This window comes from Haplochromis burtoni, unplaced genomic scaffold (assembly GCF_018398535.1).
Source record: "Haplochromis burtoni strain Fernald_Lab_line unplaced genomic scaffold, NCSU_Asbu1 Contig_126, whole genome shotgun sequence".
In the NCBI taxonomy this organism is placed as follows: Eukaryota; Metazoa; Chordata; class Actinopteri; order Cichliformes; family Cichlidae; genus Haplochromis; species Haplochromis burtoni.
The window spans coordinates 1,395,392-1,414,316 of NW_024582487.1; the positions used below are offsets into that span (position 1 = coordinate 1,395,392).

The 18,925-nt window shown below is 39.9% G+C and overlaps 1 protein-coding gene across 5 annotated transcripts in view; it reads left to right on the forward strand.

Annotated features, from left to right (window-relative positions):
- The window catches only part of vash2 (vasohibin 2), a 35,987-nt gene extending 17,491 nt beyond the window's left edge, over positions 1 to 18,496 (forward strand). For 4 of the 5 annotated variants that reach the window (XM_005929915.3, XM_042224036.1, XM_042224038.1 and 1 more), the window contains exons 6-9: positions 2,035 to 2,272; positions 2,360 to 2,503; positions 7,467 to 7,585; positions 12,712 to 18,496. In XM_005929915.3, coding sequence (XP_005929977.1) covers positions 2,035 to 2,272; positions 2,360 to 2,503; positions 7,467 to 7,585; positions 12,712 to 12,781 — 571 coding nt within the window. In that variant the 3' untranslated portion in view covers positions 12,782 to 18,496. Of the gene's footprint in view, positions 1 to 2,034; positions 2,273 to 2,359; positions 2,504 to 7,466; positions 7,590 to 12,711 lie in introns of those variants that run through there. The other variant, XM_042224039.1, reaches the window with a different exon arrangement.
- The last annotated feature ends 429 nt before the right edge of the window (positions 18,497 to 18,925 follow it).

The window sequence follows — 18,925 nt, forward strand, 5'->3', positions numbered from 1 at the left end:
GGTTGCTAGCGAAGCTCCACATGCTATCCAGACCACCGACAGGTCCCGCATGCCACAGCTGCTCTATCACGCGATGCACACTGCTCCAACTGCTAACGTTCTGCGGTGAGTTACGGCGTGTTGCAAGTTTTGTGAGGTGCTTTCGTGATATTTAATGGATCGGATTACATTTTTATTTTTCTCCGATATCCGATCCAGTCATTTAGGTCAGTATCGGACCGATACCGATACGTAATATCGGATCGGTCCATCTCTAGTAAAAACAGTAAATATTTTCAAAGAATCAAAGATAGTGACTGTGCTGTGATTTGATATCTATTTACATGATTGCAAATAAAAAAAACAATGACAACTAGAACGGGACGATAGAAAGAGCTGCCCTCTGACTGATCTAATCAACAGTGCAGAGAGAGAGCTCTGTTCTGTGCCAGGAAGGCAAGATCTTGCTGCAAAGTAGTGAACTCCATAGGCTTTTGTTGCTGAAAGGATGTAAAAAGTTGCTAAAAGTAGCAAAGAAATTACCAGGTTTGTGTTGTTTTGATAAACTGATGTTTGCTGATCCTTTTTGTAAGTGAGAGGGATGTCAAGTGGACCAGTTAAGAAGGTGTATCAATATCTGAGTCTGTGGATTGAAAACAGTGTGCCTACCTAAAATAATATTTCAATATATGATCAATATGATACAAGCAAAAGCACATTCTTAACACATTTAACTCTATTTTGACTGTGCTATTAATTGATTGAGTTATTTTGTTAAGGGGAATAATGCAGGTGGTATGTTTGCGCACAAATAAAACCTATGTGTGACCGTCCAAGCATTCATCCCAAGGTTTAGTCACTTGGGTAGCACGCTGACTGTGGAAGTTCAGTGGTTTCTTTACTTGACTGTCCAGCCAACCCTGTTTAGATCCGTGTTCTACTTTAAAACCACAAACTCCCCCACACAGCCAGAGAGACACATTGAAATACATTGGTATGTGCATGTCATCAGTGGTCTGCTTTGTGAATATTTAATGAAAACACAGCAGTGCTGTGGCATCCAGGCTGGTGAAGTGACAGACATGTGTTCTAACCAATGGCAGACTTCCATCCATAGGCAGAATAGAGCAGATGGCTGGCTACTGGCCCACAAAGACATCTTCCAAGTTTCTCTGTTGCTGTATGGTAGAACAGATTGCTACAGTTGGATGCATGTAGCATGAAGATGTGCAGTACACAGGATGAGATCTGTCTAAATATAGATTCAATAATTTACTGAAAATCTGATCTTTTGGATGCATTTCCTTCTAATAACGAGTAGCTATAAATTTTTGTGATTGCAAAAACAGAACTAATATATAGAATTCAATTGGAAAATCAACCTCAATCACTTGATTTGTCACCTCAGTAAAAACCTTCCTCATCAGTATTAATAGCCAGTCTTGAGTTTGACCTAATACAGCATGAAGCTTAGTTTCTAAGTTAAATAGGTGATAAAGAAGGGTGTGTTTTGGGGCGTGGCCTAAAACAGGACTGACATGTCTTTATGGTATGAACATGCAGTCGAATCCTGCCTTCATTTGTGACGTCTTGGTGAGTCACTAAGATCAGCAGACATATGATCTGATGTGTGTGTTATCGTGTCCTCTGTACCAGACAGATCATATCTCTCTGCCCCTATTTTCCTTGTTGAATAAATGTAAAAACATCAGTGAACCTGACAGATTCAGTAAGACCGAAGGAGCTGCACAAACTCTCATGAGCACACAAACTGTGTTCAGAAGACATTATTTACCCAGTGACATTTTCATACTATAGGCCTTCTGAGAGTCAGACTGAATCTCATTTCAAACAACTCAAGCTGCTTTGCTTCCTCTGCTGTGACAAATTCAAACAAATACACTTTCACTCTCAGGTTTGTACTCAAAGGTAAATAATTTTTGAGCAGTTCCAGAGGTGCAATAAAAGCACAGCAGACATTTATTTTACCCCAATAATATTTTTACACCACAAAAAAGCTTCCAGATCTTTCCTTAATCCTGCTGTGTTGATCAGCTACCTGACCAATGGGCTGACGTCTCTCGAGCGTTTCCCCATCAGCTTTAAGACCCAGTTTTCGGGTCACTGTTTTCACCATGTTGTGCTGGGCGTCTATTGCAATGGCCGGTATGGGTCGCTAGGTATGAGCCGCCGCCAGGACCTGATGGACAAACCACTCACCCATCGGACTCTCGGAGAACTGGTGGCTGAATTTGAAAACTCCTACAAGAGATACCAGCACACACTAAAGAAGGTAAAGGAAGAAGATAAAGGGTGTGGGAAATAAATGCAGTCCAAGAGTTAATGAAGAACCTTTAAACACATTTTCTGTTTCTACCAGGTGAAGATTGGTTTGTACGTGCCTCACGACCCACATGTCTTCCAGCCAATTGAATGGAAGCATTTGGTGCTGAACCTGGCCTGTTTGGGAGCTCAGGAGATGAAAAAAGAGCTAGAGAAACATGGGCGGGACATGAGGATGAAGGTACATATTGTGTATTCACATACAGATATGCCCCAGGGTAATTTTTCTCTGTACACTTAATTTGCTTTTGTGCCACAGCTCTGTTATGGGAATTTGCTGCCCTGGGCAGTACATGAAAAAGCAATCATCAATGGCAATATATATGCTATCGATTAAATCAGAAACGGCATGAAAAAGAAGAACTGGGGTGATGGTGGGTTGCACAGTGGCTTGCAGATTCATAGCAAATGCAGGTCGGGTAAAGCTACTGTGGCTCAGGAGGCAGAGCGATTCATCTACCAATTGCAGCATTGGTGGTTCTTTTCCCATCCCATGTGACTGTATGCCAATGTTAGGCAAGGTGCTTGTATGAATGTGTGTGTGACTGGGTGAATGAAGCTTGTAAGAAAGAACCTTTTAAAGAAGCTGACGTTTGGGTGTTTAGAAGTGTATCGGCTAAAGTGGGCTGGCACTGTCGACGTTTCCGATTAAATTACCTTTATAGCTTGCTTGAAATAATGCTTTTCTCGACTGATGATTAAATGTTCCATCAGCATCACTTAAGATTTGGTGTTTCCTGTTTTGTATATTACACTACATAGACACTAGATAGAGTCTCCATTTAAAATATTAATCAGGTCAGAAACACCTTTATTGGTTTGGGGAAAAAAAGAGAAAAAAGCAACTTTGTGAACATTCAGACATTTTTTTCTAACCGGCAGACTTAGATATATTATCTATACAATAATGCATAAATGGAAAAAGGGTTGTACACTAAGGGAGAAAGTAAGAAAAGCCTGGAATGGAAGAGAAAACTGGCAGCCCACAGTCAGCAGCAGTGGAAAATACAGACCACAAACAAACCACAAAATAAATCAGCCAAGATGCTGAAAAACTGAATATTAGGAGGTGAAAATGGGGAAAGTGGGTAATTCCACACTGTGGGAAAGAGGTCTGTTTGACAAAATTCAGTGAAAACAGTTTCACTAGAAAAGATGAAAATGTCTCTTAAACTTAGATCAGCTGACAAAAATTACCTTTTTAAAACCACACACACACACACACACACAGTTTCAGTTCATGGTCGTATTAATTAAATTTTAAAATAAAAGCAAATTTGCTATCTGTGATTCAACTCTGATTCAACTCTCAATTTTTTGTATCCTTTGTTTGGACAGACATGGCCTTTTTTGTTTTATAGAGAGAAAGAACCAGGGAAACACCTTTATTATATTTTTCCGTCGGACCAGAGATAGATGTAGTTTCCTTTGGGCTGAACAGGGAATATAAACTGTCAAGAGTTATTTAGGGCACGATGGGGAAGAAGGAATGTGTGAGTGTACGTGTGAGGAAGGGAGACACAGAAGTGTTTTGCACAAGGTTAAATGTTTTATGAGGACCCGTAGGTTTTTATTTGTATTTATTATGAGTTTCTTTCTTTTTTGTGTATTCCTGCAGCATTTGCAGTTCCATGAAAGCAATGTGTGAGTAGCTGTGTGATAGACGCTGATGTTAGACAGTGATACAGTATATAACATGTACTGTATGTCAGCAAGTTATGTAGGTCAGTAAGGTTGCAGCTGTCTCGCACGCACATAGAATCACAGGCAGGCACAGGTCAAGTGCATTGGGGTTTGTGAGACTTTGGTATAATCTGCTGTGCTCCAGAGGATGTGAAGTTATTATAGAGTGCGTTTGTGTCTGTGCCCATGTACAAAATAAAATAGCTGTAATACTGCATAAAAATGTCAATAGATACAAAATGGAATGATCCGCAAATCTCATAAACCTATATTTTATTCACAGTAGAGCATAGAAAACAAACCAAATGTTTAAACTGAGAAAATGCAGCATTTTAAGAAAGATTTTAGCTCTTTTTGAATTTAATGGCAGCAACATGTTTTAAATGTTGGAGTGGGACTATGTTTACCGCTGTGTTGCACCCTTTCATCTTTTAACAATAGTCTGTAAACATCTGGGAAGTGAGAGGAGCATTTTTGGACGTTTGGAACGTTCTCCCACTCTTGTATTAGTATTCTAGTAGCTCAGCAGTCCTGGATCATCTTTGTTGAATTTTTCATTTCATAATGCACCACGTGTTTTCAGATGGTGAAAGGACTGGACTGCAGGCAGGGCATTTCACACACTATGACTCTTCTACTATGAAGCCATGCTTTTAAATACACACAGTATGCAGATTAGCATTGTCTTGCTAAAATATGCAAGACCTAAAAATACCATGATCTGAACGTTGCTAAAAAATTGCGAATTCCATGAATGCTAATGCAGATTAGTTTTTTACTTTTTTAAAAAACTTTTTTAATGGGTGCTGATAAAAAAAAAGCTGGATGGTTTATCTTCTCTTCTAGTCCAAAGGATGCAGGGTCCATGATTTCTGAAAAGAATTTAAAGTTTCAAGAGTTCCACTTGGCCTCAGCCCATTTTAAGCTTTGGCCCAGAAAAGACACAGATGTTTGACGATCATGATCATATATGGCTTCTTCTTTGGGTGATGGAGCTTTAACCTCTATTTGTGGTTGGCACAGTGAGCTGTGTTCACGTACAGTGATGTCTGAAAAGTCTTCCTGACTCCTTGCTAGGATTTCTATGACAGAATCCTTCCCTTTTTAATGAGGTGCTGCCTTTGAGCCCGAAGAGCTTAGACTTTGTCTCTCGTGTACAAAGATTTCTCCAGATTCTCCGAGACTTTTGATGATATTTGATGTACTATAGATGGTGAGATATATAAAATCTGTACAGTTTTATATTGAAGAAGATTATTCTGAAATCACCCCATAATTTGTGTCAGTTTTTTTTGCAGAATGATAAAAGTCTGCCTCTCTAAGATGCTCTATTTCTACCCAATCATATAACTGACCTGTTGCCAATTAACCTTAATTAGTTGCGAAATGTTCCTCAAGCTGTTTGTTTTTAGTATTGCATATTTTTCTAGCCTTTTTGCGCTGCTGTACCAGCATTTTTGAGTTTTTTGTGTTGCCATCAAATTCAATGTTGATGGCAACTATTTTTCTATATATTTTTCTTGCAGTTTCTCTGTCAAACATTTGATATGTCTGTGAAGGTTCTCAGTCATCCAGGTCATCGTAGTCAAAGGAGCTTGCAAAGAAAAGCGTCTGGACTTCTTTAAGTTACTTGAAGATGTTTCACCTCTCATCCGAGAAGCTTCTTCAGTTCTAAGGTCAAATGGTGGAGAGTCCCAGATATAAACCTAGTGGGAGTAACCCCCCACAGAGGGACAAAAGACCTCAGGAATTCGCATGATAAGGTGGGGCCAGGTTTCACAATGAACACACCCGAAACTCTGGCTGATTGGGACCCACACCCAGTTTCACACCTTGACTCAGGCGATTAAAGGATCATCAGGGGGTCCTTTCGTCCCTCTGTGGGGGGTCACTCCCACTAGGTTTATATCTGGGACTCTCCACCATTTGACCTTAGAACTGAAGAAGCTTCTCGGATGAGAGGTGAAACGTCTTCAAGTAACTTAAAGAAGTCCAGACGCTTTTCTTTGCAAGCTCCTTTGACAACATTTGATATGTTTCCTGTGTTTTATTTCTAGTACAATATATGATTTGAAGATCATTGCATTCTATTTCCATTTCCATTTTTACACAGATTGTATTTCTGTCTTCATAAGAACCTTTGTTGTAGACAGAGCATGAACCCCAAGGTTACATAAAGAGCCGGACATGAGATAAATAGGAATTCTGTCCAAATGACAGTGAAAACGTGAAGCTGAAAAGCTGCTATATAATTAAGCACAGTCATAACAAATAGTCACTTTAATCGGGTGTTTTAATGGTACTCAGCAGTGTAGTAGATGTAATTTAGCTATTGGATCAGACATTTAAAAAGGGGGGAAAAAGGAAAGGAATAAAATAGTTTTGCTTACAAAAAACAAAGAAATACGATCCATGTTTGTACCACAAACACATGACGAACACAACCAGCTGCAGGATATTAGCAACTTCCTTTACTGCATTCAGGAAAACTTGCCATCCGGAGTCATCCTTTTCTTTTTTCTCCTGCTGAGAGCTTAATGGTAGCTTCAAGTTGCTGCTTAATACACTAAGAATGCCTCATTTGTCGCTCTGAACTGTATTGTCTGCATGAGTCATCTGTCACAACAGTGAGAAAGATTAAAAATAGAGAAAAACACATTATCACACACATTTGTCTGCTGTTCCATTCATCACGGTGACGCTTTCTTCCCTCCAGTTGATTAGCAGCAGCAGCTGTTGTCTTCATGCTAACATAACCGCTGTACACTGAAATGTTAGAAGTTCAGGGATTCTTTGTAAACATGAAAGCAGGGTGTAAACAGCCATATGTTTTGCCAAACTCCTCTCACTCACTGCTTTTTTTTAATGCCATCATTCTAAACTTTTCCAGTATTGTCTGCACTTTTATCACAGTTCATAATAATTAAAAGATTAACCTTGAAATAGGTGACAATGATTTTTGTCCACCTGGTGAAAAGGCAATATGACTTAAAGTGCAGCTTTTAAGTCTGAAGTTCTTTAACCTTTCTGTTGGATCAATGCTAACATTGTGTCCAAACACTGACTAGCCTCTGTCAGATACACAGCAGCATATATTTTATTCAAATATTCTTCATTTCTGAATGGGAAACATTAATGATTATTCACCGAGATGTTCTCCAGGGTTTCTTAGTGATCACCTTTACCTCATAACACACTCCGACTGGACCCGAGTGTCACTGGATATTCAACTTCCATCATCAATTATCTAAACTTTTTCTGATAAATGGTTTTAAAAGTGTACAGTTTTGTTATCAGAGCTTTTTTGGTGCATACTGCTGCTGGTGCGGCTTAAAATGGTTGGATGATAGTACACTGATAAGCTAGAAAAGAATGAAAACGTGCTGGTCTGCAGAGTGTTAATAAATTTTAAAACTTTAACAAACTACAATTAGTGATGTTGATTCTTCTGTTTTTTTAAGATCCTAAAATCATCCAGTGCCCAGTCACCGATCAAAGAGCGAAGCCGAGGGAAGTCCTTATCGCCACGGCGTCGACAGAGCAGCCCCCAGCGACGCTCCATGCACCACAGAGACAAATCGTAAGTTCTTCCCATCGCTTAACAGTTTGTTGCTCAGGGCGCTCGTTGCCTCATATCCTCTTTCCCCGACAATTTCCACTGGTTAAGCAGCTGATGACATCCTTAAAATACAGAAGGCTTCCACACTTAGAGCAGGGTTAATCAGCAGTGCTGGCAGCTGGTGTCTGTCAGCTTTTGTGTGGTACTTCCATCTTCCTCCCCCTTGTCTTCTTTCTCTAAAGGTCTGCTCTTCAGGTCAAGGAAAGTTTGGACTTTAATTAGTGTGTGCGCCTTTAAAGAATAAATTGTTCTGACATCTTAGTGGCAACAACTGTGTATCTGCTGGGTGGCACTGGGGACTTTGTGTATGAGTGTGTGGGTCTGCTTATCTGCTTTTGTCGCCGACAGCTCAGCATTCTCATCAGACAGACACTCCTTGTTGTGTTCAGCTGACAGTGTTATCACTATGATATATGTGTGCGTGTGTGTGTCCATATCACCAGCACTTAGCAGAATATAAGGTCTCTAATGCTGCTTGTCAAACACAGGCTTAAAAACAAACTCCATATAAAGTCTGTAAAATCAGAGCGTCCTTGTTCGCCTCTATGCCAACATATTAAAGAATCCAAGATATTGTTTGAAGTATTTAAAGTTTAACACTGTAGCCTTCTGACACACACACACACACGTATGACGATGCTGAGTGTGTTTGCATGTGCCGTCAGCTGTGCGGTGGGATGTAACACAATCTGACTCGGACGACAGCTGAAGCGCGGCCGTACTGCAGAGTCACCACAAACACACACAGACTCGGCACACGAATTACTGACGTTGCTAGTGTTGCCATTTGGCTGACTCTCTGTTGACCTTTCATATATTAAGCTCTGCTGCGCTTAAGAGAGTAATTATTTGGGGATCTGCATGTGTATGTTGGTGGTTAGGGAAATGCACTTGGCTTTTCAATTAAATCACTGTCAGTCATCTAACATTAGATCATCATCTCCGCATCGTTTGAGATGATGATCCTAAAATTCTTGACGTAATTGAGCTATTAAACCACACATATTATCACACTGAGCTAAGCTTTCACAGGCTTTCAGCTGCATTCGTATGTTTTTGTTTAGTATATCCACTTTAATCTTTATTAGCTTTGAATGCAAGTTTATATGAAAATTAAAAAGGGCTGTGGCATACAGCTTCTACAAAAGTATTCAGAGCTGAAGATGCCAGGCTTTGTTGATGACTCTGGTTGTCCCTGAGATCACCAGCACAGCTGCTGAGTTTTTCTGTAAACCTCAGAAAATTAAACGTAAGAATCCAGTCTGGGTTTTGGTCCGAGTTTGCAGGTTCTCCCTGTTTCTGCGTGGCTTCCTCCTGCCATTTGAATATACGTATTTATGGGGTTAGGTTAAATAAATTGGCCATAGGTGTGATTGAGAATTGGTTCAGTAGAAGAAAATGAGTGGCTGGATGGATGGAATCCCCCAACAGCTGACCAACTGACGTAAGACTTTTAGACTCCCTTTAGACTTCTCATGCCCACAGATCTTTTATACCTTGCAGTAGAAGTCTAGCTGACATGAGGTGCATGCCACCTTTTATTGTTGGTGACTCTGCTGTTGATTTGCATTTGGAACATTTTGCTATTCAAAGTCTTTCTCTTTTGTTGTGGTTTTACAACAGTTGACACAGACAAAAAGAGAGTTTCTCAAAAGATGATGAACAAGTCTAGTGAGCTAACTAACTCAAACCTCTGCAGTAACAAAGAGTCTTTCTATCAATGTATGTTTGTGCTTTTGAGGCACCCTTAATCCAAACACTAAAACTTTATCCTCTGCCTTATAACTGGGGCTTCAGTTGAACTGATACCATAAAGTGTAATTGCACAGCTATGTGCAGAATCAAGGAACATATCTTAATGGTCTGCAGTGAGCATGTTAGTTAGATAAAAGCAAGACTTTTTTTTTAATTAAATGAGTTGTGAAAGTGGGAAATGGTTTCCTCATTTGCATAAATCTATTTCTGTTACCTTCAGAGTTCATTTAGCCATGGTTTAATTTTCACTTTCTGTAAGCGCCGTAGTTTCATCAGCTCAGAGAAGCAGTTAAAATGTTTAGAACAGCACATCACCACTTTTAGCCACTTGAATGCGATACTTAAAAAGCTATTACTGTTATCAACGGAGCACTTACACCCTTAACAATATGTTGCCACCTTAGAGCGACGACTCCAGCAGAAATGGTGTAATAACCTGCTGCTGCTTCAAACAGCTGAGAGTGCGGACACAACAGCGCCGGCTCATTTTACAGCTCGAGCGAGACGTTTCAGGAGGCTGTTATCAGCACTGCCCGCTTTATACAAATGACTCAATTTTCAAAATGAATTTCTGTAATATTATTGTTACATAAGCGGCTCTCTACACAGGGACGTTCAAGATAGAAGGATAGAAAGCAAAGAGAAGGGATGAAGAAAAAAGAATAATTATGTGTTAGAGGGCAAAAGAGATGGAAAAAGATGGCGAGAAGGGGGAGAAGAAACTGAGTAAGTGGAAAAAGGGGAGGGTTAGGAGGGTGAGAGAGGAGAGTGAACGAGAAAAGAGGTGAAGGTCTGGCAAAAGATGAGAAGGAATAAAAAGCCTGTCAGCTCTCCAGACTGGTTGTAACAAGGAACACTTCTCTGTGATGTGTCAGAGAGCTTGAAAGCTTCCTTCTGAGAAGAAATAATAAAGATGGGAGGCGAGGGAGGACAATGTGACATTAGAGGAGAGGGCAGGGAGAAAAGGAGAGACGGAAAGCACTGAAGGAGGATTAAATCGAACACTTTTGGGCTTTTAGAAATAAGAAGGCCTTTTTGATTTTCTGCTGTCTTCACACTTGTTTCTTTCCTTCTGAGTTGCGCTGAAGAAGGTTGGAGTAAAGTCACTGTTTGTTTTATTTATTATTATTATTATTGTTGTGGTGAATTTGCCTGTTTTTAAGCTTGCATTCTGACAGTGATATATTTGTGTTCCTCTTAGAGATGGCACGATACCACTTTTTTATTTCCGATACCGATATCATAAATTTGGATATCTGCCAATACCGATATGAATCCGATATAGTGTTTTTTAATCAATAAAACTTATTTTTTAATATCTTGCTGCTTTTTGTATAAGTTCATACTCAAGTTAAAAAACAAAACACTAAAGCTATTCTGTTATACCTGTATGCAAAAAATACACTGCACCCAAATATCTCATAGTTCAGCAATACTGATCAATCTAATAAAGTTAAACTTACTCCATCCTTCCTATTCTGGTATTTAAAAGAGTAAGCAACCTAACTAATAGGGTTCTAAAACTCCCAGCAAAAAAATAGGGAACCCACCCCCCACCTCATGATGCTTAATCGACGTAATCAACTTTAATTTGATGCAGTGTGGAAAAAAAAAAATGCACAGAAATCAATTAATTTTGAAAAATAATTAAATAGATTCAACATCTTTCTTCAACAGAATTGCAGACTGCACAGATGGTACCTTCCCAAAGGAAAAAGTACTATAGTTTACTAGGGTATATTAGACTTAACAGTTACTACCGGTATATACAGTAATGGACTTCTATACATTTTACATCAGATTAAAACTTTGGGTGTAAGATTCAGATAATTATTTATTAAAAGCTAGACCTTTTAAATGAGAATAAGAAAGGAAAGTATGTGTTTATGCCCCCTTTTCCCTGTTCATGCCCTATCGGCCCCCCTGGCTAAACTTTGCTAGATCCGCCCCTGCACAGTTACCAGCCGTCAGCTACGTAGAAAAAGATCCTGGTGTACAAAGTAATGTTAAATAAATTCTAACAACAGATTATCGTGCTGCTGTTGTTCAGCCACTGGTTTCCTCTTTCTGGCGCAAAGTGGGCCAAAAACAAAGAAGAGAGACGGACTCACGACAGAAAAGCCGATCAGCTGATCATTGATCAGTTTCATGATTGAAGTAGCAGTAGGAGAGGGAGGGAGAGAGAAGAGGCAGTCGCTCCATATATCGGTTGTTAAGCTTAACACTGGAATGCTTTACAAACATTCAGAGATGAACTTACACACTTGCTTTCCTTCTCTCTGGGATAAATTCCTCGGAGATGAAATGCGGGATTGCTAGCAAGGCTACAAATACACACAGCTGCTCTATCACATGACGCACACTGCTCCGACATGCTAGGTTATTAGCCGAGTTATGCTGTGTCACAAGTTTTGTGAGGTGCTTTTTTGATATTTAATGGATCGGATTACATTTTTTATTTCTCACCGATATCCAATCCAGTAATTTACGTCAGTATCGGACCGATACGTAATATCGGATCGGTCCATCTCTAGTTCCTCTCGTTTTATTAGACGCCTTTTCTCTTTCTTTGTACAGTGAACTAGGGAACAACTAGACTGCGTATAATGTTATGTTACACATTTGTTTGTGATTACAATATCAGGGTCTTTATGTGCTGTCAGCACCTGCAGTTCCAAAATTCACTTTAAGTTATACAGCGCCAAATCACAACAACACTGTTTGCATATTTAGAATCGTTTTAGTCACTCGCCTCCAGGTTGAGAAAAATTTTATTCAGGATCCGAATCGACTTCCTGCCATCTCTGGTTACTACTGTTGGTTACCTCCCATGTGGACGAACCTTTAGTGTCCACCTGCCAATCAAAGCATCTGTGCCCCTGATTTTAAGCAACTAAAACATGATTTTTATTTGTGTCAGGCAGTCTTGTATTTCTAGCCACTTTTTGATTTTTTTGGTCAGTTTCTAAGCAAAACACTCAAAATTCAGGTGATTTCAATTTATATCTGCTGGTTTTGATGGTCCTTGTAAAAATGAGCTCACTGCATTTAACCACGAAACAACCAGCTGAACTCTTAATATACAGTGATTATTGTGTTATTTTTGAGTGAGATGAGAAAAAAGTTGCAGATTAATCAACAGTAAGAAAATAATGAGCGACTGCAGCCATGCTGGGGAGAGTTTTGGGAGATAGTTTGGAGACTTGCTGTCGTTTAGCTCTGCTGCACAACATTAAGGAGCTTGTCAGAATGAAAGAGCTTCTCCAGTTTCTTCTGCCACTGTGCTCTTAGTATGCAGTGCATGTTCAGCAACTTTATGTCCTATCTTTCAGGCTGGCCTCAGTGGAGAGGAAACCTCCAGAACTCAGCATGCTCAATGACGGCTACCAGATCCGCATCTGATCCCCTCCTTCACCTATGAGACTCCCTCAGCTTCTCCATATCCGTCCAGGCTCCTCAGCCACCCTGATCCAAGAGTCTCTACCCAACCCAGCAAGAGAGTCGCCAAAACCCGAGCCACATTTTTTACACAGACGAGGTGGATGGTGTTATTTAAAACAAGAGAATGGTTTAAATGGAAGACCGTGATAGTGGTTGGCCTGGTCCTGATATTTCATACAGTGTTTACTCATTTCTGTAGCAATAAATCCCTTAAAATAGTCTCATCATCATCATTCACAGGCCAAGAGGGTGGCTTTTATCATTCTGTTGGTATTTTAAACCAGTATTCTTTTTTTGGTTGAAATAGTCACCCTCTCTTAGAGACAAGCACTCGAGCAAAATCAGCTCAAATTTATTGTTAGGTTATCATATGTATTCACCAGGAGGTGGAATGGGAAGTTGTCAATATAAATAACTGAAAGTATTCGTCAGTGGTTAAAATGACATCGTCGTGCTGGAACAAAGAGATGTTCGGGTGTCGTTGCATCAAACACAACTGGTGAAATATTCACTTGTGGGTTGTTTTGGTGTCTCAGCAGTTCTCAGAACACCAGGGGAATTATGTTTTATCACAGGTGGAAGTAATGATGACTGTTTTGTTTGTTTGTTTGGGCAAAGCCACCATGAAGACGACTGAAATTACCACCTGTGTTAACGAGCACAAGAGATTAAAGCTTCATTTTTACATTTTTTTAAGAAGGACAAAACAAATCTGAAGGGAAGCTCTGGTCTGCCACTCGACTTTTATATTGTGGTTCGCTGTAAATGATCCAAGTCATAACTTACTCCTCAACCAGCAGCAGTTTTAGGAAGATGATTACGTAAACTCCTGTGTGCCAGCTGTATTGATTACAGTGGAAGTGCGATAAAGTATGCGGGGAAATCAAAGATGCAGAATCAATAGAGAGGATAAAAGAAGAAGAGGATGAGGTAAAGCAGTGTGAGAAACGAGGGAGTGATTCAGAGAGACGATTCACTGCAAAAGACGGAGTGATCATTAGAGCACTGTGGCAATGTTCATGTTTCATCTGCTCCTCTTCCTCAGGCGTCTGTTGAAACGTAACCATAACTCATGGCAAAACTTCATGGAAGAAGATCGAAAGACTCCAGGAACAGGCTAGACTCAGTTAATAGTCACTTTTTTTTAATATGAAGACAGAAGGACACATTTTCTGTCAAGATAAATAGGCAGACTTGGCATTTACGTCCACATCTATATTTATTAAAGAGACTCATTTTCCATCATATTCACTTTGCAGCAAAGAGCAAACAAAAGCTCTGCTGTTGGATGGAAATCAGACAAATTTAAAAAAATAAATAAATAAAACAGTTGTGGGTATAATTTCTCACACAGCTCATGTCTGAGCCATAAAGGCAGGCGGGCGGGGGGGGGACGGCAAAAGCTGGCCAAGATCTTGGGAAACATTGATCATAATCTTTGGTTTGTAGTGTGGGGGAGAAAATCAATATGTAAATTTTGTTTTTCTCATCCTTTCATTTACCAGTGGCCGACTGGATTTCCTGTTTCCTGGTAAAATAGGAAAAATCTACACTGAAAAAAGCAGAGCTCAAATGAAAATGTTAAGCTTTGACATACAAACAAGAACCTGCAAGCCAAACGTTAAATACACAGTGTTCTGTTCTCACACAATGCACCAAAAAGAAGAAAAATCTTGATCCAAAAGTCAGGAATCATTATTTCTAAATCTGGCTTGGAGAAAACCTGTAGAGTTCAGCTGTGGCCACTCTGCATGTTCACACAGTAAACCAACATAGTGCTGGCCAGTTGACTGCTGTTCCACCAACAGCTGGAACATAAAATGATTCAGCTGGTCCAAGATCAGCTGTAGCCAGTTTCTCTACTAAGGCAAACAAGGAGCGATGTTGCTGACTGAATGAATCTCAGCAACAAAAGCCTCATTCAAGACGGCCAGAGAGGATGTAACAGTCTGTGCAAGCTGTCGGCAGATATCGGAGATGGGGCCAGAGAGCCCTTCAAGGTGTTTTGGTACAAAATGAGAAAAATAGTTCTGAAATCTCCAGGTTTTAATCTAAATTAGATTGGCTTTTTTTTCTTAATAGCATGAAAAAATATATATTTTACAGCCAATATAAAGCTGTTTTAAAAAATGATCAGATATTACCTAAAGGACGATATTCGATGTTCTTTAGCTTCCCACTTGTGTGCCGTCCAGTGTGACACACACTCTAACCAAATCATTTATTTGTGAGAACCGTGCAACGTCTGCAAAATGAGTGCAAATCTTTTTGTGGGGTTTTTTTTCTAAGTACAGGAGACAATAAGGGCAAAACATGCAAGTTCTCAGAGCAGCTCGAAGAAGTTTGTTTTTGCCCCCTGAAGCCAAGTGACCTATAAGAGTCCATTCAGTACTGTATGCAGTTTCATGCTTGATCTATTGTAAAGGTGGTCCAAAAATTCCAGTCAAGCTTAAATCCGATGGTTTTTTTGGATTCTCCTGTTGAGGCCTTCAGTGAATAGCTAAGCTAAGCTCAAAAGCTTGAAATTAATGAAGCTTGAAATCACACATTACATGCATTCAGCATTTATCCATCTGAATACAAATGCTTGAAATGATGGCTGAATATCTCATATCTGCATATCCGGATTTTCTTTCAAACTGTACGCAAACGTTTAATCAAAGCAGATTTTAAGCATACATGCCTTTATGTGATCTGTGATCTACATCGTGTCTGTTACATCCGCAGAATGTACCGCGTGGTTTTAAGTCTTTTGGGTGACAACTGCAGAAGTCAGTTTTAATTCACAACAAGATATTTCTAAGTACATCCACAGTCCTCCATCACTTCCCACAGACCAGCTCTATCCACACAGTTATTCATTCAGACAAATTTACATGAATTTGGTGGCTTAGGATAAATATTCAGAATTGTATGGTGGAATAATTTGATGATTCAACATTTGACTTCTATAGTTTTCACCTGAACCTTTAACTCAGATTTGTGTTTCCCAAAACACCCAAAGTTTAAAGCTCATCTTTGTTCACTTATACCAGGGCGCTGAGTAAAGATCCTCGTGGAACGCTGTTTTTAACCTTGTTCTTCGGTTTTAAAAAAGGAAAGTTAGACATTGTTAAAGAGGCGAGGAGTGGTTCCTGTTTTGTTTGACAGTTAGTGGCAGTAGGTTGCTGATGAATTTAACATAATTAAGGAAAGTCCAGGCTCTGGGCTTGCAAACACAGATGCTTTAGATTCTAAAAATCATATCTAAAGTCCAAAATTGAAACCCATACCTGATTTTTTGGAGGGGCTAATCTCCTTATTTCAGTGTCGTCTACTTTGTCGATTGCTCCCTGACAGTCTGACCACTCGCATGCGTTCCTCACAGTTGGTTTTGGGGAAAAGGAAAAATCAGAGGGAGCTAAATCTGCTTTTTCAGCACAGTGTCTATCCACATAGTGCCACACACGAATTAAAGCTGATTTGGTAGGGAGAATTTACAGTGCAATAGGTCACACCAGCTGCCCTGGAAGAGGTTCAGATAGGAAGAAGGAGATGACCCAACATGGAAGATTGTCCAGACTTTGATCATGCAATGTTTTACTACTATTAGCAGAGTTGTAGAACTTGATATGCATATGAAGGAATCAAACACATTTGTTGTCCCTTAAGGAAAACTGTGGTGAGGAACCCTTAATTTGGCATTATTCACTGGGTGCCTTTAACAGCGTGTGAACCTGGTCCTAGTTGAACTGTGTGTCTAACAGAGCAAAGGTGATCTTTAATGGCTGGAACGTTTTGGGAAAACTTAATTTTTTTCTTTGGTTATTCAGAAGGATTTCGGAAATCTATGTGCAAATGTGATCATTTGATTGTTTTATCGATTTTCTTTGAATGTTTCACAACACCCTCTTAATCACAGAACGTGTGTTTTGTTGCCACTTGCCACTGCGAACATTTTATCCTAGCTTTTTGCTTCAACAGTGAGCTATGCACGCACTGTGTTAACCGAAACATATGAATCCTTGTCTTCCAAAGTTGAAATGCTGGAGGGGGAAAGTGTTTGTTGCTCAATGTACACAAGACAAGTCGTGTTTTCAACCATCCGCACAGAAAAAAATCTTTCAGAATGATTCTACTTAGCTTTTTTCTTCTGTATATCCAGCCTGATTCAAGGTGCTGTGAGCAAAGCAGAATATTTTTTAGATATTCCTGATGTTTAGACCAGCACAGCACGGAGACTGTTACATGTGAAACTCTGGAACAAACTAACCAGCCGAGCGCGTTCATATTTGTGCTGATGGTTGCGTGTTGATACTTTCTAAAGGCTTGATGTTTGTTAGCATATAGGAGAAGCACAAAGTTATTCTGCTTTTTGAGGCTGTTTCACTGCAATGAAATGATGCATTTTCTTACTGAAGAAGCAACATATCTCAGAAGATTTTTAGGAATGACAGGCACTGATGCCGTTGTATTTTTGGAACTACAAACTGATGATCAACAAGTTTCGAAGGGCCTAACTTCAGACTTCTCTCTATGACTATGATGACTTTGTTCAAAGAGAAAGATCAAAACTTTACCCAAAGACAGTGATAAACAACCAGACTGCTGAGCAGGGACACACAAACTGCATCATGTTACGTTTCACTGAGGTCACAAATGGCAGCAAAGCAACCTGAAACAGTTAAACTCCATGTAGCAACTTAGATTTGTTTCTGTGTCCGTTTGCAATTGCAACTTCTGTGCTTGACAATTTATCTGACTGAATCAGTTTTATTTGGAGTTTAATAATCGATTGTAATCTATCATTTTGAATGACAAGTGTTTCTTTAAAAAAAAAAACAGCCTGTACTTGTAGCAGGTGCTGTTTTTGAAGGCCTTTGAGTTGTTTTCAAGTGCTCATACCATGTTTCTCCACTCCGACGCTAACTGTTCTGGTCTTGTTCCCAAACCTCTTCCGTCATGCTCGACTTCAGAAGATTGAAAAACAAAAAAAAAGTTGGTTTAATTTCTATCAAATATTCAGCCAATCACCTAATCCGTGCATGCTTAAAGACTGGTTGGTAACTCTCTGGCAACTTCCTGTCGCTAGGGAAAAATGCACCTTCACTGACCAGCTGACGAGTGGTTGCTGGTGGTTGCCTGCAGGTGAAATTGGTCACAAAGTTGCTTTGGTTGCTAGCAGATTCCCACGGTTGCCCATAGTTTGCATTAAGGACACAAACTTGCAATTGCTCACCAAACAATAGTGGACCTAATTAATGACGAGGAGGTTTTCAGCGCACCACCATCTACCTCTTTGCAATCAGTATCACCTAACAACTGCAAACTGGTCGAGGGCTTTTTTCCAAAGAAGCGGTTGCTGAGGGTCACTGACCGGTCTCTAGGCCTGATGGGGCGGCTAACGGTATTAAACTGTTCAGTAAAACTACCACTTTTTTCCCCCTGCAGCAGCTTTACACAGATCCACCAGTCCCTCTGAGAGGCACTGCTATACTGTAAAATATACTATATCCTGTTCTTAAGTTCAGCTTTTCATAAATCAGCTTTACATTAAAAGTACTGTCACATTACAAAAAAACCCAAATCCTCCTGCAGCCACATTATTGCAACAGATGTCACAGCCATCATAGCCATCTTGATGGCCTAGAACAAGGACGCCGATCACAGACGTAGCCTGCTGTTGCATCCAGTAATTAAAAAAAAAAAATAGAAATCTGTTTGTGCCACAGCTGCTGACACACTTAAACACATATAAATACAAACAGTCTGGTGGACTGTGACGCGTATCCACGCCAAGCTTCCAGTGCCTCAGCCGTGTCAGATAGAAATGTTTTTACTTTAATTACAACCTTGTATCTCTGCTTTGTGTTCGGGGGAGTTGCCCTCGTGTGTTCCACGAATAACGTGTCATTCACGCTGACCGCAAGTTTTCCTTTCGTGTTTGGCTCACCGGTTTTATTCAGATGTTCTGTGAAAATAAGAAAGCAAAAAAAGCTCTTTTGTTTCCTGTTTTCTTGCCTGATTTTCTTTTTTTTTTTTTTTATGTGAGCCTGTAAAGCGGACACGTTTACTTCGTGCTGCAAAGAACAAAGGGACATGCAGCCTAGTTTGTGGCCCATGAAA